Genomic DNA, 21,895 nt, shown 5'->3' with positions numbered 1-21,895 from the left:
ATGCAGATTTGGTTATTTGGAGGCAGGCCTGGGGGTGTCTGAATGCCCCCTCCGAGCTGTGTCCACAGGGAGCCTCTCAGCCTCAGCCGCCAGGACAGTGCTCCCTAGACACAGTGATTAAGCACTTAACAAACCTGATGCCTCTCTGATGTTAAAATTTATGGGTTTTTTGTGCTTGTTTGTTTGTTTTTTTGTTTGTTTTTTACAAAAGAACCTCTCACTTCCTTTGAACTACAGGGTACTTGAGAAACTAAAGTCAGGGCAGCTCCCTTTCCTCTGGGAGTCAGGGGAGGGACACTCTCTTTAGCAGCTCCTCATGGGCTTAAGGAATCTCATGTAGTCCTGGTGACGGGCCTTGGCCTCAGCTCTGCTCTGTCTTCTGTCAGAGGAGGCCAAACAGGTTATCTTACTTTTACGATGCCGGAAGAAAAAGCTCACAGCACTTTATAAAATTCACTCCTTTTTCACCTAGTGAAAATGTGTCAGAAACAATTCATATGCTCCTTCTAGACCTGTTTCTACATGTAAAGATGGCTTACTTTTTCTTCATCTCACTTTGTTAATTATTCTTGGGGCTTCCATATAATTTAGCACATTAAAAAAAATAGCTCCCCACCCCCACCCCATTGCAGTCCTCTCTAGCAATGGAGCAAGGTCCCATGTTTGTGTAGAGATCTGATGAGGAGCAAAGGTCAAGCCTGCTGCCCTTCCCTAGTCAAAGATAAAACTATCCATGGTAAGTAACCCTTTAATATCCAGGGGTGAGACTAGAAAAAAAATCATCAATTTGTAACCAGGACTCCTTTTGGCTTACTCAGGCAAAAAACGAAATTTTATTTTGTGTCTGGCCCAAGATTAAGAGAACCGAAGCAGAACAGAATCACACTGTGGCTCTCGCAGATAAGAGAGGCTCCCTTATCTGCAACATCACCCTGTTGTAAAGGCTCACATGAGTGCTTATGCATTAAACTTTAGGCATCAGCATGGACCCCCAGACAGTTATTTTAGAAGTGTTTGCTCACACTGGGGCTTTGTTTCATCTCTGGCTTAGCAGCATCTATTCTTATTAAATATAAAGTTTTCTTTGTGGCTAGGAAATTGATTTGGCACAGTAATTGTGTTTGAACCTAAAAACAGCAAGTTCTCACATTTTATATTATGCATATAATTATTAGAATTTTTAGGGACTATTTTGAGATTAAGACGCCATCCCTTATGTTGTTTTTAGGAATGAAATCAGAGGAAGTAACAGGAACAACAAACTTTGCATATTTATAAGAGAACAATTATTTGGGGTTGGTGGGCCTGTGCCTTGGCTCTCTCCATGACACATAAGGGAGACCTTTGGTCACAGTAGGAATTTTCTTCTAGGCTGGAGCACAGGCAGACACTGCATTTTCCAGAGACATCCTACTTTTACTGGTGCTTCTTCCGGAAAACACTTGGATGCCTGGATTAGGGGCCAAGAATAGTTGTAAAAATGACAGGTGGAGCTCAGAAACAATTATAATTCTGGCTGCGACCCATTGCCATTATTGTATGGTATCAGCATAAACACTATAGGCACACAGAACTATTGGCTGAGTAGCAAGACAATGGATAGATAGATGATAGATAGATGATAGATAGATGATAGATAGATGATAGATAGATAGATAGATAGATAGATAGATAGATAGATAGATATAGTACAGATAGATGATAGATGGATAGATGTATCTATCTATACGTGTGTGTGCACGTGCGTGCACATGTGTCTCTGGTCCCGGATTTGGCAGACAAGCCCTCTTGCATAAACCCCTATGGAAGGCTCTGTAAAACAATTATCTCAGCAGAAGCCATTACTTTCCACTCCTAAAACTATGAGGTTTGTGTGCTCCTCTGAACAAATACCTACAGTTTTATAAATAAACCCTAATATGTAGTAGAGTAGTAACTCAGCTTCTCTATTTTATCCTAATTCAGTGCCTACATTTAAGCTGTGGTTTTTCTTCCTGGGGGTCCCTAACTTTGTTTTATGGACTTTGTGCACAAGCTCTTAAGTGTTAAATAATAGAAAATTAAATGAGAATGAACTCATTTTTTTCTAATTTGATTTAAAAAGTCAATTAAAAAATGAAAAAATATTAAATTTCTCGGCATTAAGGAGTTTCACATTTCTGTAACTTTATTACAGGTGGGTGATATAATACTAGCAGACCTGATTTCTAGCACTGAGGCAACTTTAAGCTCAAATTTTCTGCATTATTTCACTTGATCTTAGCCAAAAGGCTGAGAAGCAATATGCATTATTTTATTAAAGTGATTAGATGTTTAGGTCAACAGCAGGTTGAAAAGACTTGATTCAGTGTGGACTTAATTTGGCAGAGAGAAGAATGAGAATATCTGAGAGAAAAGCCTCCAAGTGCCCATGTTTACATGTTAGAGGTTGCAGAAGTGGTTTTCGCCATAGTAAGTTCTTTCTACTGTAAAATTAACACTTTGAGGAGGCAGTATTTATGGTTTCATCCCTATTCTTCTAGTTTTCCTGCTCCAAAGAGAGGCATTTCTGGAGTCCGTATGTCTGGAGCTGGGGGTGACAGCTTCACCTTTGGAATAAAGGTGGACAGAAGAACTCCAATAAGATTTCCAGGGAGTCAGGAATGACCCAGATGTAAGGATTTTAGAAAAATTTGGAACTTGTGTAATGTGTTTACATGTTGATTATTCCCTTTAGTAAACCAAGGGAAAGCGAGTAGTATTGGAGCCCCGGGTGCTATTTTTCGAAGGTTTCCATAAGCTAAAGGATGGATGGAGATGACATCTACCGTTTTGAGAGAATAATCCCCAAGAATCTCAGAGATTTGGGGTGGCTTAGCAGAGAGGACACTGCCACAGTGGTCCTTCTTGTCTACCCTTCCAAGCACTTCACTGTCTTCTAAAGAAGTATTGACAAAGACTTCTAGAATATCAAGTTAATAGAACAAGTGATTTGCCTGCTAAAGGAACTCACAAGTCTATTCTTTTTAAATTAAATTTATTGAGGAGACATTAGTTAATAAGATTATATAAGCTTCACACGTACAATTCTATAATACATTGTATATTGCACTGTATGTTAACCACCTAAAGTTTAATCTCCTTACGTTCCCATATATTTGACCCCCTTTGCTCTCACAAGCCTATTCTCATTAACAGTCTCCATGATGAGTTTGTGTTGGCGGTATCTGAAGCCTGTGGTCATCATAGGCAGGTAGGTGATTTTTCTACGGGCATAAATAGTTCTAAAATAACATTTTCACAGAGATCAGCTCTTTGGATGAAACCACAATTTTCAGTGTTTCCTGGATCCGGATTATTTCACTTAAGAATGTATGGATTCTGAATATATTACTGACGAAATAACTATATTTTGCCTGAAGAACTAGCTTTAAACCCACTTTTTTTCTTTCCTGAACTTGAATCTCAACTAAGAAGAACCTTCTTAGTTTCATGAAAAAAAAAAAGTTTCCTGGGCCGCAAATGGCAAAAAAAATATTTTTAGATAATGTCAGGGTTCAAGTGAAAAAGAGGCAAAACGCAAATATCTGACTTTTCCTCCATGACTCAAACAGTCACTCCAGGCAACATGATGCGGCTTATGCTTGTGGTTTAAATGTTACTCATGATACTACAATGTATCATGATACAGTATCATTGATAACCCAAATTCTTAGGAGAAATAACCAGTTGGAAGCTTTCCATTAAAAAGTTACCATTATTGTTTATGAATTTCTTAAGCACATGTGTCTAACTCTACAGGAAAACAATGGCATAAATATACAGCAACAACTTTACCTTCATGAATAAATCGAATGTTGCCTTTGGGTCATATTTTGTCAGAATAATATTTCCTTCAAGATCTTTGTTCTTTTCATTACATTTCTTCAGCAGAAAATCTGACAAAAATTCCAGAGGTCTGTCCTGAAAAATCCACACCCCACCCCCAGAGGAAAAAAAAATCCTGTTTAAAACATTTATCTGAAATATAGGTCAATGGAAGCACAGTAGAAATTACAACATATTTTTAGTAGAGTTTTCAGCTTTCTACCTAATTAATTTATAAGTCCAGCAAACAAAGTAATGATTGATTATTCAATTAAAGTCAGTAAATGAGACTTTCTACTTAATTGCACATTTCAGTTGCCATATATACTCTTGGTTCTCAATTAATTGTCACCATTCGACTAGAATGCCAAGGGCTTAAGGAAGCATCTCGAGACCTTTGGAACCAAAGTGGCCCTCACCGCCCCCTTGGCCAGTTGAGGAAAGGGACAGGAGGGCATCTTGTCTTTCAGGGGAAAGAAGGCTGAGACAAGCTAAGCAGCCAAATTATTGGGAAAAACACCCTGTGAAGCTTCCAAATTTCATTTCCTCTCAGGCTATAGTTTTGGGCACTACAGAAATTACATCATATTTTTAAATAATTAGGTGGCAATAAGTACACTGAACCCATGCCAAACAGGTTTAGTAAATCTTTGGTGTTTCAGGGGACAGTACAGGATCTTCCAAGCCCCCAGCATTGTCCCTGTGAACATCTCTGATCATTTCATCAGCAAAGCTCACCAGGGCCTTCATCCCTGGGCTGCCCCAGTGATGGATGGGCTGGCTAGGGTGCTCAGAGCTGAGTCTTCAGAGGAGGCAATCATGGCTAAGTGTAACTTCTCAGACTTCACATAGCATAGCTAACCCAGGAGATGCCTGGTGCTTACCCAGGAGACAAAGTTGAAAACAAAGCAGATACTCATCTATCTCCTATGACAGATAAGGAGAATGTATGCAAAGTAGAATGTATGCAAAAACAATGTTAAATCCACCCACAAACTAGAATTACTACAAAGGAGAAGGATTTGAGAATCTCTCTTTGGAAAATGAAAGACCTTAAATAGCATTGGCTATATTAGTATCATCCCTGTTCCCATCCTATTTTCTACTTCCCCAGACCAAGAGCTGCAGATTTAATTTCCTTATAGCCTTGCTATAGTCTTGGGGGCAAGGGTGTATTCTGCACGCTGCCTCTCTTCACTCTGTCCTGACGTGTAGACTGACTTTTCGGGGAAAGTATCCAAGATTTGTTTCTAATAAAAATGCTTCTTCAGGCTTCTCCTATGTTTGTCCCCAACCAAATTACTAATTTGCTTATTTCTGTTCTGTGTTTTTTCCCCCTTTCCTTCTCTTCTAGCCTTCTTTGCCCTCTATCTTTTTATATCTGCTTTCACACTTTCTCAGTTTTTCTGTCATAATTTAATTATTTTAACTGTTGAATAATGGTTATATGAGATATGAAGCCACTAACATCCTTCTTAAAGATGTCACTTCTTACTGAAATTAACCATAAGACAGAAAACAGTGTACAATGTAGTCAATTTTTAAATAACCTCGAAGATTTTCCTATTTGTCTATTTTGTGTACCTAATAGATCTTGGGTCCAGAATCACTCAGTGGCTGTTTTTACAAACTGATGTAATTTTTCTGAGGAATTGTGCCCTTGGAGGGATAAATTGGTTAAGAAAAAAAAGCCACACACAATAAATACAAAGTAAACATTTATTTAAGTGTTGAGGTTTTATAGTGTGCTCTCTTCAAAAAAAAAAAAAATACTTACAGAATTTTCTTTTGAAAGCTCCATCAATCCATCTGCCAGAGCTTGTGCAATTTCTTGGTTATTCAGAATGTTAGTCATACTCATTTTGTCAAACATAAACTGTCCTGTAAATATAAGGTCATACGACTTGTAATTGATTCACTTAAGAGATGTGATCAAAAAGAAAACAGCTTAGTCCTCATAGTTGCTTTTTAGTGGATAAAAATGCACATAGTAAAAATTAAAATTCTATTATGCCTTGAGGATTATCTACCATGATAAAATATAAAATGAGCAAAAGCAACTAATGTGTAACATACAAAAAAATACCCACTTTGGTGTTGAATAAAATCTATAAATTGGATAATAAGGAAAGAACATCTGAAAATAAACCTATGTTTAAATTCTAGATTCTCAATCCCAGCAAAGATTCCTCCACACTCCCTGTTATCTTTGTGCTCAAATACATAAGTAATTTAAGCCCACTGAAAAATAACATACAAATATACATATACAGACATCTTTTATATTTAAAAAATTATTTTGGACAACATGCATTTATATGAAAAGAATTTTCCTCAATTCCACTTTTCATAGCTTAAATATATCATCGAAAAATACTCCTGTCCTTAAAAGGCTAATTTTCCTCCTTTCTCTTTAGTTCTTAACAGCTAAGAATAGACCAGAAAAAAATAATTCCTCCCTGTTTATACCTTCATAGCTCTTCTTAAGTATTGGTTAAATATCTACCTAATGTAGTTAAAACCAAAAAGACAAACCCTTGTTTTGGATGCATTTATGTAAAGAGATGTAGGATATATATTGACATAAAATATCTGCACGCATACTTGCGGTTATGGCTCTTTTGTAGAAAGAAACTGTGTAAACAGATGTTAAGCAAGGAGCAGGGTAGGGGGATGGAAGAAAGGAAGTAAGGCATTTATAAGGTGTTTTATTTAGTCAGATGGGAATAGTTAAGGAAAAAAATTAAAAAGACAGTCAAAGTGGAGGGAAAACTCATTTACCCAGGTGGTAAAAAAAAAAAAAAAGAGAGAGAGAGAGAAAGAAAGAAAGGAAGGAAGGAAGGAAGGAAGGAAGGAAGGAAGGAAGGAAGGAAGGAAGGAAGGAAGAAAAAGAAAGAGACCTAAAAACATATTTTAAAGAATGGAATGGTTTAGGTGATGTTCCAGTTGACACAGGAAATTGTTTCCCAATAGGCTCGCTCAGCAGAGGACCATAAAGGCTGTTGCCAAATTATGGATTGTAGGTAGAGGTAGCACACAACCATAAAATAACTTCAGTAATGGGTGCTGCAGTTAAGAGGTGCTTAACTTTTAGAGTAAATTGTTGTGGGAAAAGGACAGAGGTCTATGGCTTAGCAAACTTAGCAAATTTTGCCTAGGTAAGTAACTGACTTACATAGTATTAATAAGATATTAAAATCTGAAGCCAGAAACTAGCTTCAGCATTTTGGAGATGAACATATTTATTCACCTTTATATTTATTTAATATGTATTCCTCGTGGGTATCCATGATATTTGAAAAGAGATATGAAAGACAAAGGGGATTGTTTTACTGAAGATATTTAGAGTCAACTTTTACGTGCCATTCCTAAACTGGTCTTCACTCTGGAGATAAAACAAACTTCCTAATTAGCCTGCAACAGAAGCAGCAGGAGTTCTTACCTATCATCCTGCCACCGATATTCCCCTGCAGCCTCTTGAAGAGAGGACGTAACTGTTTCCTCACTGCTTTCAAGGTGTCTTCCAGGAGGTCCGTGAAGCTGGACCACGTCTGCAGCTTTGATTCGCTGAAGTAGGTGAACGGGGGAGCCCTTTCCTGCTGTTGTCCCAGCCAGTCACTAAGAACTGACATTATTTTCTCCTTTTATTTTTGTAGTCGAAACCTCAAATGAAAGACTTCTATTTCTTGTTGATAGCACAAAACAACTTAGTTGTATTTATATCAGGCTTATTATCCTTTCCCATTAGAAGACTAAGATAAACACCTGTAGTCTGCTTTTAAAGATAAAATTAGAAATTCAAAAAGGACATATGAATAATTTCTAATGCCTATCTACCCTTTGATAGATACCGTTGACATATCTGAAATAAAAAATTAAATAGCTGCTGGATTTATACCTCAGGAAGCAGAGCAGACATCTAAGTAAGAATATACTGTTTTATGTTTATATCCTCAAAGTGAAATCCAAGAAAACCCTACTCTGCCTGGTTTCCCCATCATGCCGTCCAAAGTGATCCCTGTCATAGCCAACCCGTATCTTTCTTACATTATGCCAAGCAGCTATCTCTTCCTACAAATATCTCTACATGACTTTAGTGGGTGGTTACATAAGTTTCCTTCCTTGAAAACAATTGTTGAATGATACAGTGCCATGTTAAATTTTATTCTGTCCTGAATAGATAAGATAGACTTTGATTCTCCTCCTCCCGTGTTTATTGCTAAACATATGAAAATATTTATAACTGTTCTTCTGGCAGGAGGAGGAGGAAGGAGGAGGGAGAGGGAGGAGGAGGGAGGAGCAAAATAAAGAGAAGAAGAAAGAAAAAAGAAGGAAAAAGGAAGAAAGAAGGAATAAGGAAGAAGAAGAATAGGGAAAGGAAAATGTACCGAAGGAAGAGGAGACAAAGGAGCAGAAAAAGAAGAAAACCTGTTCCATGAACAGCAGTGTCTGTGGCCTGCTTTACTCTGCCAGGCTGACTCCTCTTTCCCCAGGGCAAAAATGTTATCATTTGGTGATGCTGCTACATGAACTAAAATTAACAAGTGACTTCTGTTACAAACTATATGAAGTCAATGTGCCTTTTGTTATATCATTTTCCTTACAAGTTTCCTAATCATGTCAGTTTTCCCCAGTCTTGAAGAGTCCTTGGCATTTGAGATTAGAAAAGTAATGTTTTATATAGTTTCTACATCACCCCATGCCCTATTTGATAAGAGGCGACGGAGTTTTAAAGGGGAAAATGATTAGCGTTACTGTCACAAAGCACTTTGGTTCTCTTGTTAGTCAGCCCATGTTACATTTTGATCCAGTATCTTCAGCTTTAGAATCTAAATGAAACTTTGCTTTCAGGTGTATTTTATCGTCGACTGTTTCTCCTCTCAGGTAATGCTACTGACATAGAACCTGATCCAGCCTTTTCACCATCTCTTTATAGCTGCTGTTGATTTTTCCAAATGAAATCATTTTGATTATATTTACTAAGAAAAATTATTCTTCAGACTTATTATTTCTCTAGATCGGCAACTATATACCTTTGTTTAACTGCTAAAGATGATGTTTTCAACTGAGTTTTTGCAAACATTGGTTTGAAGCAAATGTTTTGCAATAAATAATCCCCTTCTAAGTGAACGACTAAGTGATGAGAAATGACACAGTTTAGGAGAAAGAAGGAAAGACAGTAATTGACATCAGCCAGAACCAGTATTATTAGCCATGCTTTGTCTTTTGGTGATCCAGGAGTTCGTGGGTGTTACTGGGCAGGATGGTCAGCCCCCACATACACTTACTGTGTTGGTAAGAGCCAGTTGCAATCCCAGTAGGGGCAGTAAAGAACGTGCCAGTTAGCTGAGACAGCTGAGAAAGAACTTCTAGTCCTGCCTCTGCACAGTCAAAAATACTTTTATTAGTTTACCCACAGGTTTTGCCATGGAACAGTTAAGTATTACTTAGGAGCGGTAATAAATTGGCCCGGAAAGGCCCCCAGCACTTCTTGTCTTCAATCCAAATCCCTCCTGGAACAGTCTCTCAATGCTTTTTAGTTCACCCCTAGGAGCTGAGGTCCAGACACTAAATTTATAAAGACCGGACAACAGAGTGGAGAAAGAGGACATAGAGTTTGACCTGGTGCTTATTTTCAAATTTAGAAACTCAGGCCAAAGACAGATAAAACTCTACATATATTTCCTAAAAATAGTCTGACTCAATGGAGACGTCTCCTTGTAAAAGGAAAGATTTAAAACTGTTAAACACAGAATGAAAGAAAATGGTCAAAATTTAGCATGTTATTAATTTCTTTCCTTTAGTGACACATTATATAGATTGAAGTATGTTCATTATCTTGATTGCTTTATCATTTCTCAGGGTATTATACATAGGCACACTTTAAATATGTACAGTTTCTTGTATGTCAATTATACCTTAATGAAGCTGTTTAAAAATTTTAACACGAGGCCCTAAAAAGATGGATTTTAGGTTTTCGGCTTATGAAGTAACTGAGTGAACTACCGTATCTTAAAAGGAATCCTGGGGAGGGGTAGGTTTGGTGCTAGGGAGGCAATAAAGAGTTTGTTTCAGGTGCGTTAACTCTGAGATGCTATTAGATATGCAAACTCAACAGTCATAAGAAGATGTGGAGTAGGAGCTAGATACGAGTCTGCAGCTCAGAGCTGTCAGAGCTGGAAGCATAAATCTGAGAGTGTCCCGCATATGGACTGAATTTAGAGCTTCGGGAATTGGTGAGACTGCCTCAAGGAAAGTCATGGAAAAGAAAAAAGCCAAGGCTCAACCCCTGGGCATATTTAAAGGTCTTGCTGAGGAGGAAGAAGAGCCAGCAAACGAGATGAGAAGTGACCGCTGAGGTCGGAGGAAAACAAGAAGACTGTGGTATCATGGAAAACAAGGGAAGAAGAAGGTTTTCCAGGAGGAGTGTTCGTCTGCACCCAATGCTGCCGAGAAGTCAAAGCAACATGAGGTTGGAGAAGAGACCACTGCATCTGGGCACAGGTAGGAGTCACTGAGGTCTTCCAAAAGCAGTTTCAGTAGATAAACCACTTGGACGAGCTTGAGGAGCGAGTAACAGGTGAGGAAGGTAGATGCAGTTAGCACAGACCAATGTGGTGTCTGGATCAGCAGCACGAGCATCACCTGGGAACTTGTTGGACATGAAAATTCTCAGGTCCCATCTCAGGACTACAGAATCAGTCACTCTAGGGTGAGGCCCAGCAATACGTATTTTAACAAGCCCTCTAAGTGACTCAAATACACAATAAATTTGAGAACCACTGGTAGAGTCAAGTCAAAATGTAGTGAGGGAAACTTTATGGTCTCTTTTTTTTTAAGACAGAAGCCACTACAGGTGTTCCTAATTTGACATGAATGATCCAATAGACAGAATTAAGGCCACAGGAGAGGATTTGAGCATAGGAGTGAAGTCGAGCGTCCAAGGGGAGAAGCTGATCTTTGATTTGAGCAGGGGTGCTTTTTCCATTGTAACAGAAGGGAAGACAGAGAATGAAGGTAAGAGGTGGGGTAGGTGTTAGATTTAGCGGTGGGAGGGAAATTGGGGGGTTTTCTTAGGGAAGTAAAAGGTGAGTTCAACAACTGAGAGGGTTATTGAAAGACTGACTAAAGAGAAGGGATGAAATAGTCATCTCAAAGAGTGGGAAAATGATATTTGTTATTAAAGTCAGATCAGCAAGACAGTTGTATTATGTTTTCCAACAGTCTTCAGTTGCTTTCGTGCAGGTAGGCATTGATTATGAAGATGGTTGTGTTTTGACTGCTGGCACTTAGCCAAAAGGAGTTGGGATTTAGCCAGGAGAAAGAGGAACAAAGAAGTTCAGATTCTTTGCAAGATAGTAATGATCATGATGAACTATTAAATCCATGTTTAACAAGGACGGAACTAAGGATGAAGCACGGTGATAGAGAGTAGGAAAGTGGGAGTGTGTGGGTTAGAGGTCTTCAGGCAAAGAACCGCTAGAGTGGGAATGCTGAGTATACGATTTGGAAGTGGTACTCGGGGAGACAAATGCTTGAGATCAACATTTCAGAGGCGATACAGCTACTGGGGATGACAAGCTCAGGAGTGATGCCCGAAGTGGTGAAAAAGAGGTTTTTGGACTGAGAAGCCAGGGTCTTCTGACTGAACCAGGGTCTCGATGGTTCATCCAGGTGGAAATTACACTTAACACAAAGTCCAGGGATACTTTTAAAGCCCAGAATGGTGGCGGGAAATCTGTTATTTATTTGAGTGCCATCAAGTATCGCTTGAGACAATTTATATGTCATCAAATCTATTGTTCCTTTCTCCTTTTGCCCTCATTCTCTGCCTTTCCATACTTTACTTTCCCATATCCTTTCTTTTTCTTCTATTCCAATTAAAAATGTGCTTGCTCTCATTATAAAAGTAATACTAGTTTATTACAGGAAATAGAGGCAAATAAGATAAAAGAAAAGAAATAAAAGGAAGGAAATATCACTTATCTTATCCAAGTATTATTAGCACCTTGGGGGACACCCTCCCCAACCCCTTTCTCTTTATACATCACCACCACTTTCCTTGCACACATGTAGGTTTAAATATTGGGGTCACACTATCCATGTTCTCTATAATCTACTTTTTAAAAACTGATCTCAAAACTAGAAAATTTTACAAACACGTCTAGAGATAGATTCTGTTGTTATTTTGCTGTATTTCCTCATCATAGATTTTTAAGCATATATTCTACATAGTTGAGATTATGTAAATGTAAAATCCGTAAAAAAAAATAATTGTGATAATTTGTATTTCACTTTCTTTTAAACTCCTTCCCATCCTTTTCTCCGTTTGAAGCTTGCCGGGGGCACGCTTTGCATGTATTGAATAGTTCAGTGAAATTTGAAAATTAAGAAGTTTAAAAGTCATAGTTTCCTAAGGAATGGGTAATAAAAAATGATTTGAGAAGATTTAATTTCACACTCCCTCTCCCATGTTCTGCTTGGTAACAAACAAACCAATAGCCCATGAATGTGGAGCTTTTATTTAACAAATCTAAAAAGGGAATCTGATTTAATTTTTCTGAAATTTCCCTTCGATTACTGAAATCAACTTTAAAGTATAGGTAGGCACTTAAAATTATATCAGCAACCTCAGTGATCAGCAACCACGTTGGTCTTTACAAAGCACTTCACTGTTTTTAGTGTTCTAAAATTGTGTCTTATTATTTATTTGTACTTTTAAATTTTATTTTGATGGTCACAAGTCCTACAAGGCAAGGTACTATTATCCTCACTTTCATATGAGGAAACAGAGGTCCACACACTTGCCTAAGGCCACACAGCTAACGTGGCATAAGTGGGATTCAAGTCCAGGTCCTTATTCACCAAGTTCATGCTCACCCATTTCAGGTCCAGAGCAGAGCAAGGAGTTTTCTCAGACTGACCTATTTATGGTTCCTAGGCTGATCAGGCGCTTGCCCCTCTATTATGAAGGCTGACTTTACTGTATTTTCCAGAAGAAATAGCAATAATCTTCCTCGCTGGTTCTTGCCACTAGTGACTTTATTTCTGCAGGGACAGGTTACTCTGACTACTAACCCTGGTGCCCTGTCCCCCCTAAACACCTCAGTACATAAAGTACAAAGCAAAAAAGCATAAAGAGTAAATGTGACTGAATCATTTGAATGGAGGGAATTTCACAAATTCACAGAATAGCATCATAAAGAAGGTATGACCACTAACTTTCAAAGCTGACCTGATGCTCCAAGTGGCACAAAGAGGTCCACGTGACCCCCTTGTTCTTCAGGGGCCACGTAGCTTCCCAGTTTCTCCCAGAAGTCTCTCACTTCAGGCCTCAGTAAATTTTTAATGCCAATTTTATAGCCTGAGGAAAAAATCAAAGCATCATATTAATTTGTAACGTTATCATGCACAGAGACTCTTAGCAGTTTGTGAAAATTCTTAGCATTTCAAAAAGCCAACATCCGCTCCTAAGACCAAGCTTTGTAGGGCCTTCTGCTTCAACGCCGTCCCATGTTAGGGTGACGAAGGTACCCACGGACTCCACTGTGGCCACAGTCTCCTTCACATCCCAGATTTTTTGGACACTGTACACTTAGTTTAGGACACTGCGTTTCTGCCGTGTGATTTACCAGGCCACAGCAGGGTTAACGGTGGAGGGCCAGCCAAGTCCTGGGAATTTTGCAACTAAGTTCCGAAGTAGAATGTTTCCCACAATTGCCAATCAAAAAATAAGCTGCGGAGAGCAGAAGTGAGGCTCCCAGAGATGGTAAATATCACTGTAACATTCACTTCCTAGGAATTGTGCGCAGTGATTCAGCTGACCCACATGTGTCTGGACCCATTTCTGAAGGAGGCCTGACTCTGCACTCCTAAGCCCCAGAAATGAAAAGAAAACAGCCAGGCACAAGAATCCCGATGGGTCACTCCTTTCCATCAAGAGGTCTAGTTAAATAATGGAAAGACGTCAGGTGACTGGAGTAAGAGATTTCATTTTGTTTTTAAAGCAAAAGCATTGGAGAAAAATTATATAAAAGGAAAGTTTACTTTTCTGAGGTATTTTCCATTCTTGTTATTATTGCTTTAAAGAGGGGAACAAGGAAAAAGCAGTTTGGAAACCTTTCTCACCTGGAGAACAAAAAGCTGGTATCAGGAAACCCTAACGGGCTCTTCTACTCCATATGAGGTGAACCTATAACCACAGTACAAACTTGCACCATTTAGAGAAGGGCCACCATGTAATTAATCATAAATTTAAACCCCAAATAGCTGCTGTGCTTTACTTTTGGAGGGATATATAAATTGAATTTGGAACACAACTTGCTTCAGGCACAGGTAAACTAAATAAGAAAAGCCTAAAGTAAGGCAAAGCTGAACTGAAAGCAATTAGTTTTTGCTAATAATAAAATTCACTGAAACTGTACCAAGTATGCTGAGTTCCAGCCCCAGAAATGGCAGTTTGATGGGTGACTCGGGCACTTACGCTACCATCTTGTAAGTTCCCAGTCAGCTAGATCCTTGACTGTCTCTTCTCTCTCTTTCCTTATCCCACAAGAAAGGAAGGTTTCATGGTAGTAAATCTTAAAATAATTCTATTTTAAGTATTAGCAAGGAAAGATGCAAATTATAGTAGGAGGAAAAATAGAAACTGAAAATTTATTTCTAAACCATTCATTATCTCTTTTGCCTCAAAAAGGGTAACTATGGAAATTTTTAAAAGATGGCCATCACAAGTTAATGATATCAGCCAATCCTTTCCTTTGTGGTATAGTTATTTGGAAGTATGACGAATGTTGCTAGTGTACACCATTTCATAAATCTTGGTATTCGCTACTATTAAAATTGCTTCATTTTCATCAAACTTGAACAGAATGAAAGGCAACCTACAGAATGGGGGAAAATATTTACAAATCACATATCTGAAGAAGGGCTAATATCCAGACTGTATAAGGAATGTCTACAACTCAAAAACAAAAAATCAAATAACTCAATTAAAAATAAATGAAGGAATTGAATAGACATTTCTCTAAAGAAGACATACAAATGGTCAACAAGCATCCAATAAGATGTTCAACATCACTAATCACCAGAGAAATACAAATCGAAGCCATTATAGATATGCATTAGAATAGCTACTATTAAAAAAAAAAAATGACCCAGGAGCAAGTGTTGGTAAAGATATGAAGAAATTGGAACCCTTGTGCACTGTTGGTGCGATTGTAAAATGGTGGAACCACTATGGAAAATACTATGGTGTTCCCTCAACAAATTAAAAACAGAATTACTATATGATCCAGCAATTCCATTTCTGGGTATGTATCCAAAGAAATTAAAAGTAGGATCTCAAAGATACATTTGTATACTTATGTTCATAACAGCACTATTTAAAATAACCAAGAGGTGGAAGTAATCCAAATGTCCATCAGCGAATTAATAACAAAATGTGGTATATACATACAAAACACTATTACTCAGCCTTAAAAAAAGAAAATCTTGTTACATGCTACAGTGTGGATGAACCTTGAGGACATTACATTAAATGAAATGAGCCAGTTACAAAAAGCCAAATACTCTATGATTATAATTATATGAGGTCTCTAAAGTAGTCAAATTCATAGGAATAGAAAGTAGAATAGTAATTACTAGGGGCTTTGAAGAGTGGGGAAAGGGGAGTCATTAATTAATGGTGTGATGGTTAATTTTATGTGTTAACTTTAGTAGACTGGGATGCCCAGAAATTTGGTCAAACATTTTTCGGGAATGTCTGTGAGGGTCGACATTAACATCTGAATAGGCAGACTGAATACAGCAGATTGCTCTCCTTAATATGGGTGGGCCTCATTAAATCAGTTGAAGGCCTGAATAGAACAAAAAGGCTGACCCTCCTGCCTGACTGCTTTGAATTGGGATATCAACCTTCTTTAAAAAATTGGAACTTAAATAGTACTCTGAAGGTCATACATGTGAACAAATGCTACGTCAGTGCTAAATTGGTTGTTCTTTCCAATCCCATCTTACCTTGGAGTAAATTGATTTCTCTGCTATCTCCATCGCTAAATATTCCCATACTCTGTGCCTTCTGCCCATCCAGAGCTTTTTCTATGAGATAAAGCAGGCTCTCCAAGGTTATGCCACTGTGTTCATATACCACGGAAATGATACCTGCCTTAACACTGTCCACCACCATCTAGAAAATGAAAGCAAAACTGCAGAAACCAAAACCTATTATTTTAAACTAGCTAGAAATAAAAGAAATTTAATGAATATGTAATCTGTGATTTTTAAAGACTATTGTTTATTCCAGAAATTATGAAAAGAGGAACAACCTTTCTCCTTTATTGGCCTTTTGAAAAATAATTTTTTTCCTAATTATAAGAGGAGAAAATTAAATATATTTATAATCCCATCACTCAGAGATAAATATTAAGTTAGGTTACTGTCTTCCAGTCTTTTTATCTTTTACTCACCTATGCACAGAGACATATATGCAACTTTTAAAAAATAATAAAATTGAGATCATTCGATTTTGCAATAGACTTCTTAGTTTTCTTCTTAGGATTTTTGAAGTATAAATATTGATCGATAAATATTTCTTTCCCATTTAAATAAAAATTAAAACCACTATGTTTTTAATTCAACAACAAAATAAACTTTTCATTGTGATAAAGTTAATTTATTAGCAGCAGACAGGTTAGAAAGTCATTGAAGTCACTGATTTTCCCAAAACCTCATGCCACTGTTTGGAGACCACTGTGCAACTGAATAGAGAACTACCACATGGATACACCCCACTTTTCACCTCAACTCCCAACACATTCATGATCAAGTACGTAATTAAAATATAGACTTATATAAAGAAGACAAATAGGAGAATGGACTTATTTTACACCAGTTTATTCACCCACATACTCTGTCACCAATTATTCTCTGTGTCCAGCAGGATGCGTTTGTAAACATTAGGGAAACTATCTGTGGCCCATGTGGAGATCAAAACTCTGATCTTGCTTTCACGTGGATCCGCTAAGCTAGACATTGTCAATGATCAAGGTCAATTCCTAGGTATCCAAAAAGCCACCATTTTGCAACAAATAGGAATTTTGGGGGAAAACTTTTTAAGTAGGCCAATGAATATAGCCTACTAAACGCTATCCCTTATATATGTCCGTAGGTGTGTATTAATGTATATATGTTCATGTATACATATATACACACATATAAATACATGCTTCCCATGTCTTCTTTGTACTTCCTTTATTTTTCTTATTATTCATATTAAAATTAAAATGTAAGTTCATTATACAAAGAGCACATTTTAATTGAATGACATCCTCATTTAATAGATCACAAAGTACACTTTCTGACATTCTTCTTTTGAGAGATGATATTATTAAATTCATAGGCATTCCAAAGAAGTTTTAAAATAATCTGTAATCACCTTGCTCATTTGTGGATTAAGTACAACAAATTCAATAAGAATTTATTGGAAATCTAACGGCAAGGCAGCTTGGGCCTTTAATGCTTCTTTAAAAATAATTTTAATTAATGGTTGCCTTTACGGCTTCTCATCTTTAAAACCGTTTTGGGTCTTTAAACTTCCACCTAATCAACTAGTTTTCTGTTAGGAGATGGATCATTTTCACACATGATAGCCAAAAGACTGCCTGCCGTACATCCTGCCCTACTGATTCGGAAAAGGCCTGGCCTCTCAACGCACTCTGTACCTCGTATGCAGGAATCCGAGATGATATTAGTATGAAGCGTGGCTGGAAAGCGTATGAAGGGCTGTTACCATTTTTATAAACTCCACACTGATTTTTCTTTGATAATAAAGGGTAGGAATGGCTTCCAGAAATATTGCTTCTATAGGAAAAAAAAAAAGGGAGGAATAAGTGACGTTTTCTCTTAATTTGACTTTGATAAGCAAGTACCAACACGTTCCCTGGGCATCGCGTATCCAAGGCAGGTGGCCTCCGTACCTCAGTCTCTCCCTGTGGTTTGGGGACAACAGGACATGGACCTGCCCTGGGCCTCTCCTGCCCCACTGTGGCATACCAGAAAGGTCTCTAAGTAAGGAACTGACTTAGCTCTTGTGAGGCGCTTAAAACAAATGTAGTGACATACTTAGGGGTTTCAGATGACATTTTGAAAAGGAGCAGCTGAGAGATTTTAAATTTCCTAATCATCCAGGCCTCAGAGTCCTCTGTTCTCTCTGCAGCCGCTCCCCACCCCCATCCCCGCAGATATTACCATTCGGATATGCTTACTCCATAAAAATCATTTCTGGGAAAATAATTTTGCTTAATAATGTAAAGCAGAAAATAGACTGCATCCTCAATATAGCCTCTTTGCAGGATTAAAAATATTTAAAAGGTAAATTTTGAATATTACATACCTCCCTCTTCAGAAAGCATGTAAGGACTGCTGTTCTTCCTATTTTATAGGGTAAGAGCCATGTAATTATGCGAGATCCCTGGATGCTAGCTAAGTTATTCTAGAATGAATTCTTGGTATCAGGGGATAGTCCTGAGCCTTCAGTAGATGGAGCTTTGCTTACCGCTTGGGCAAAGCTTCTACAGATGCCAAAACAAGCTGTTTCTCCAAAGCTTCATGTAATCCCACTCGATCCCTCAGAGTCTGGAGGAGACGTGGCTGGCGTTTGGATTTGAACAATCTAGAGCAGCATGTTCCGCTCACCCAAGGGGATCGAACTCTGAATAACTCCTCTGAAAAACAAACAGCAGCCAGCTCGGCTGTTTACTTCATGCTTCTCTCAGCCAAGTCTCCATAGATAAAGGCATCAAAAATAAAGCTGCAGCAGGGCAGATATTCCAAACAGCAATCGTTCTAGCCATTTTTACAGACTGTTTAGATTTCCTATCCTCTCAGCACTGTGGCTGCAACTTCCCTGTCATTTCAGGTCAAGAAACAAAGCTCAGAGAACAAGCAACGCTTTTCTTGTGGAAACTTAATCAATTTGTAGACTTCATATTTATTTCGGCCCTTCTTCTTGGCTTCAAATTATTTCCCATTGGGTATGTTCTCACAGAGGGTGAGTTAGTGGAAAAAAAAAAAAAGATAGAACTCAGATTAGTTTATTGATGATTTTTACACACTGCAAATCAGAAGACTTAGCTGAAAGCACGTCTCATCCCTACTCATTTTCCACTTAAAAAAAAAATGCCACTTCTGCTTTTGTTATCAGTTTTTTTCTCCTGTTTTTCCAATCCCAATTCCCCTGAATTGTCCTGACCCTATTAATTTGATTTTGCCTGTGTTCATACTTCTCTCTTCTCCTTATTTTTGGTCTTAATAACCTGAGAGGATTGAGGACCGCAATGGAGGCACAGATATTCGACCTTATATATTTCATCTGAAATCTTTTTTTTCCCCTTATTAATTAACTTGAAAGATACAGTGAAGAAACAAAGACCGTGTCCTGAACGTACTTCAGAAAATGCCACCCGCCGCCACTCGCTATTCCAGAGAGGCAGCACTATTTTCCTCTGTGCAAATTTGTATGTAAATTCGTCGCTTTCTCCGCCACTTGCTTAAGATACAAAGTTTTAAAATGCCACTCACTCTTACGTAGTGCAATTTTCTCCCAAATTATTTTCCTTAGGCACTTTTCTCTTTGTCTCTCCTGCAGCTCCTCATCCGCTGCTTTGGGTTCGTTCAGGGTCCCGTAAACAGCAGCGGCTTCCCTAGGTGTCAGCCAGTCTAAGCTGGACACACACGCCACGTAATGCTGCTTCCAAGCCCCATATTCACGCTCTGTCGGCGTGTAGGGCAGAAACCATCCAACCCTGATGCATTTGGGCATCCATAAGCAATCCTGCAGAAAAAGAAATGGGAGAGTTGAGGTGCAGATCTTTTTAAAGGGCGGTTTCCTACTCACAATGTTTTTAGATACACAGAGAATTTTTTTTTTTATTACTTTGAGATTTTTAGTGCAGTTGCTCTGCCATCTAAACTTGACTATGAGAAATAAGAAGCATACCTTACTCCATAGGAAAAATATTCTTTGATGAACACATATTACATATGAGTAAATGTATTACTCATCTTTAAATAGTATCCAGTGCTCCCGTAGCATTTGATTTCTTTAACCCTAGATTCTCAGAATTCTGCTTCTAGCCATGGCGTAGTAGTTTGTTTCAGACCAACCCTTCCACTGAGAACAACTTTGATTGAACCAACCATACGATGTTGTCAATATGTAACTAGTTTGGACATATGAAAACAGCAAATTTCCTGTGGTTTAATTAAATGTCTAGACAAAATATTATAAAATAATTACTTGAAGTCATTATAGAGCTACCCATGCAATCAGGAACTGTGCAACCAGGACCCAGAGAGAAGGGAAAGCAGAGAGCTAAGCCCAATAGTTGGCATCACTCTCTTCAGGGAATTTGACAGTTCTACAGTAGAGCTTAGGCTGAGAATCAGAGCAGAAAGTTATGGCTGAAGGACTTAGAAGCTGTAAAGACTTCTGGGCATTCTCACAGGGAAGAGAATAAACAAATTTAAACTCAGGAGCTAAAGGGAAAAGCCCTGGTAACAACATCAGGCTTTCAGCTGAGATCCTTTTCAGTAAGGATAATAAGAAACTAGATAAACTATCACAAGGACTAAGGGTAGTTTTGAGATATCCCATTCTCTGATTGGATTTAAGGGATCTGTTCCTAGCCTAACCAAATGCCAGAAGCAAAGGCAATTCCTTTCTGGAGGAAGATAATATCCAAAGATTCAAATTATCACATTCATTTCTTACACTCAGTATCTGGTACTCATTCAAAAGTACCAGGTACACAAAATACGAGCATCGTTTGTTTCTTCTTGTGTCTTTTAGTAAATGGAGAGAGATCCTCAGGAGATCCAGAAATTATAAGACATGAACTTAAATGGTGAGGTGGACAATTTTGGCAAAATAATCAACTCAACATTCTAAAACTGAAAAATATGATGCTGAAATTTAGAACTCAATGGAACCGTTTAAGAGCAAATTAGAATCCAACTAAAAAGATAATTAGTAAACTGAAAGACAGGCCAGAAGAAAAGTCCAGACTGAAATGCTGAAAGCCAAAAGGTTAGAAAAGATACATGAGAGAAGACAAAATGTATGGGGTATGGGGAATCACCCTAAAATGTAAGTGTTGGAATCCCAGAGAGAAAATGAGGCAAAAGCGATATATAAATAGATAGCATCTCAGAACTTTTCAAGATGAATAAAGAACATTAAATTTCAGATTCAAAAAGCACTGCAAAACACAAAACAGGATAAACACACACACACACACACACACACACACACACACACACACACACACACACACACACACACACCCGCCCCCCCCCCCCCCTGGTACGCAGACACGTCATGATAAAATTGCAGAAAACAAAAAAGACAGAAAAATATCCTAATAGCAGCTAGAGAAAATAGAAGCATTACCTTCAAAAGAATGACAATAAACTTCCTGCTTCTCAAAAAAAAAAAAGTTATGAAAGCCAGAAAACAATGGAAAAATTTCAAAGTTCTATAAAAACTTAACTGCCAACCTAGAATTCAAATTTCCAGTGACACAGCCTTCAAATAGGAAGGTGAAATAAAGACAGTTTTAGATTAAAAACTAAGAAATTGTCAGCAGCAAGCCGCATTAAAAGAAATATTAAAGAGAATTCAAAAGGAAAATGATCCCAAATGGAAACTCAGAGATGCAGAAAGGTATAAAGAACAAGGGAAAAAGAAATATGTGGTTACTTATTAATAAACACTGACTTTATAAAACAATAATATTAAAACCTTGTGATGTTAATATCTATATACATATTTAAATGTGTTTGTATATTATATATAATTAAATATATATAATTAAAATATTTGACAACAAAAGCATAGAAATGGGGGTGGTGAGGTGATAGAGTTTAAGGGTTCTAGCTCCTTGCATTATCTCAGAAGTGGTAAAATAACTCTGGGTTGAATGTTGTAATTTCTATGGTAACCATGAAATAACTGCTAGATAATTTATAGTGAACAACCTAAAAAATATTT

General features: G+C 37.8%; 1 protein-coding gene across 6 annotated transcripts in view; it reads right to left on the bottom strand.

Moving 5' to 3' along the window:
* Positions 1 to 21,895, bottom strand: part of ECT2L (epithelial cell transforming 2 like) — a 68,349-nt gene that overhangs the window by 16,938 nt on the left and 29,516 nt on the right. For 4 of the 6 annotated variants that reach the window (XM_036222123.1, XM_036222136.1, XM_036222133.1 and 1 more), the window contains 9 exons: positions 19,426 to 19,678; positions 18,401 to 18,569; positions 17,568 to 17,706; positions 15,865 to 16,033; positions 13,082 to 13,210; positions 9,135 to 9,227; positions 7,289 to 7,471; positions 5,624 to 5,727; positions 3,817 to 3,942 (listed from right to left, as the gene is read on the bottom strand). In XM_036222123.1, coding sequence (XP_036078016.1) covers positions 3,817 to 3,942; positions 5,624 to 5,727; positions 7,289 to 7,471; positions 9,135 to 9,227; positions 13,082 to 13,210; positions 15,865 to 16,033; positions 17,568 to 17,706; positions 18,401 to 18,569; positions 19,426 to 19,678 — 1,365 coding nt within the window. The remainder of the gene's footprint in view (positions 1 to 3,816; positions 3,943 to 5,623; positions 5,728 to 7,288; positions 7,472 to 9,134; positions 9,228 to 13,081; positions 13,211 to 15,864; positions 16,034 to 17,567; positions 17,707 to 18,400; positions 18,570 to 19,425; positions 19,679 to 21,895) is intronic. The other 2 variants (XM_036222124.1, XM_036222141.1) reach the window with 2 other exon arrangements.

This window comes from Rousettus aegyptiacus, unplaced genomic scaffold, assembly GCF_014176215.1.
Source record: "Rousettus aegyptiacus isolate mRouAeg1 unplaced genomic scaffold, mRouAeg1.p scaffold_m13_p_1, whole genome shotgun sequence".
NCBI classification, from domain to species: domain Eukaryota; kingdom Metazoa; phylum Chordata; class Mammalia; order Chiroptera; family Pteropodidae; genus Rousettus; species Rousettus aegyptiacus.
The sequence above is the reverse complement of the archived record's forward strand: the minus strand, read 5'-3'. Positions and strand labels throughout refer to the sequence as shown.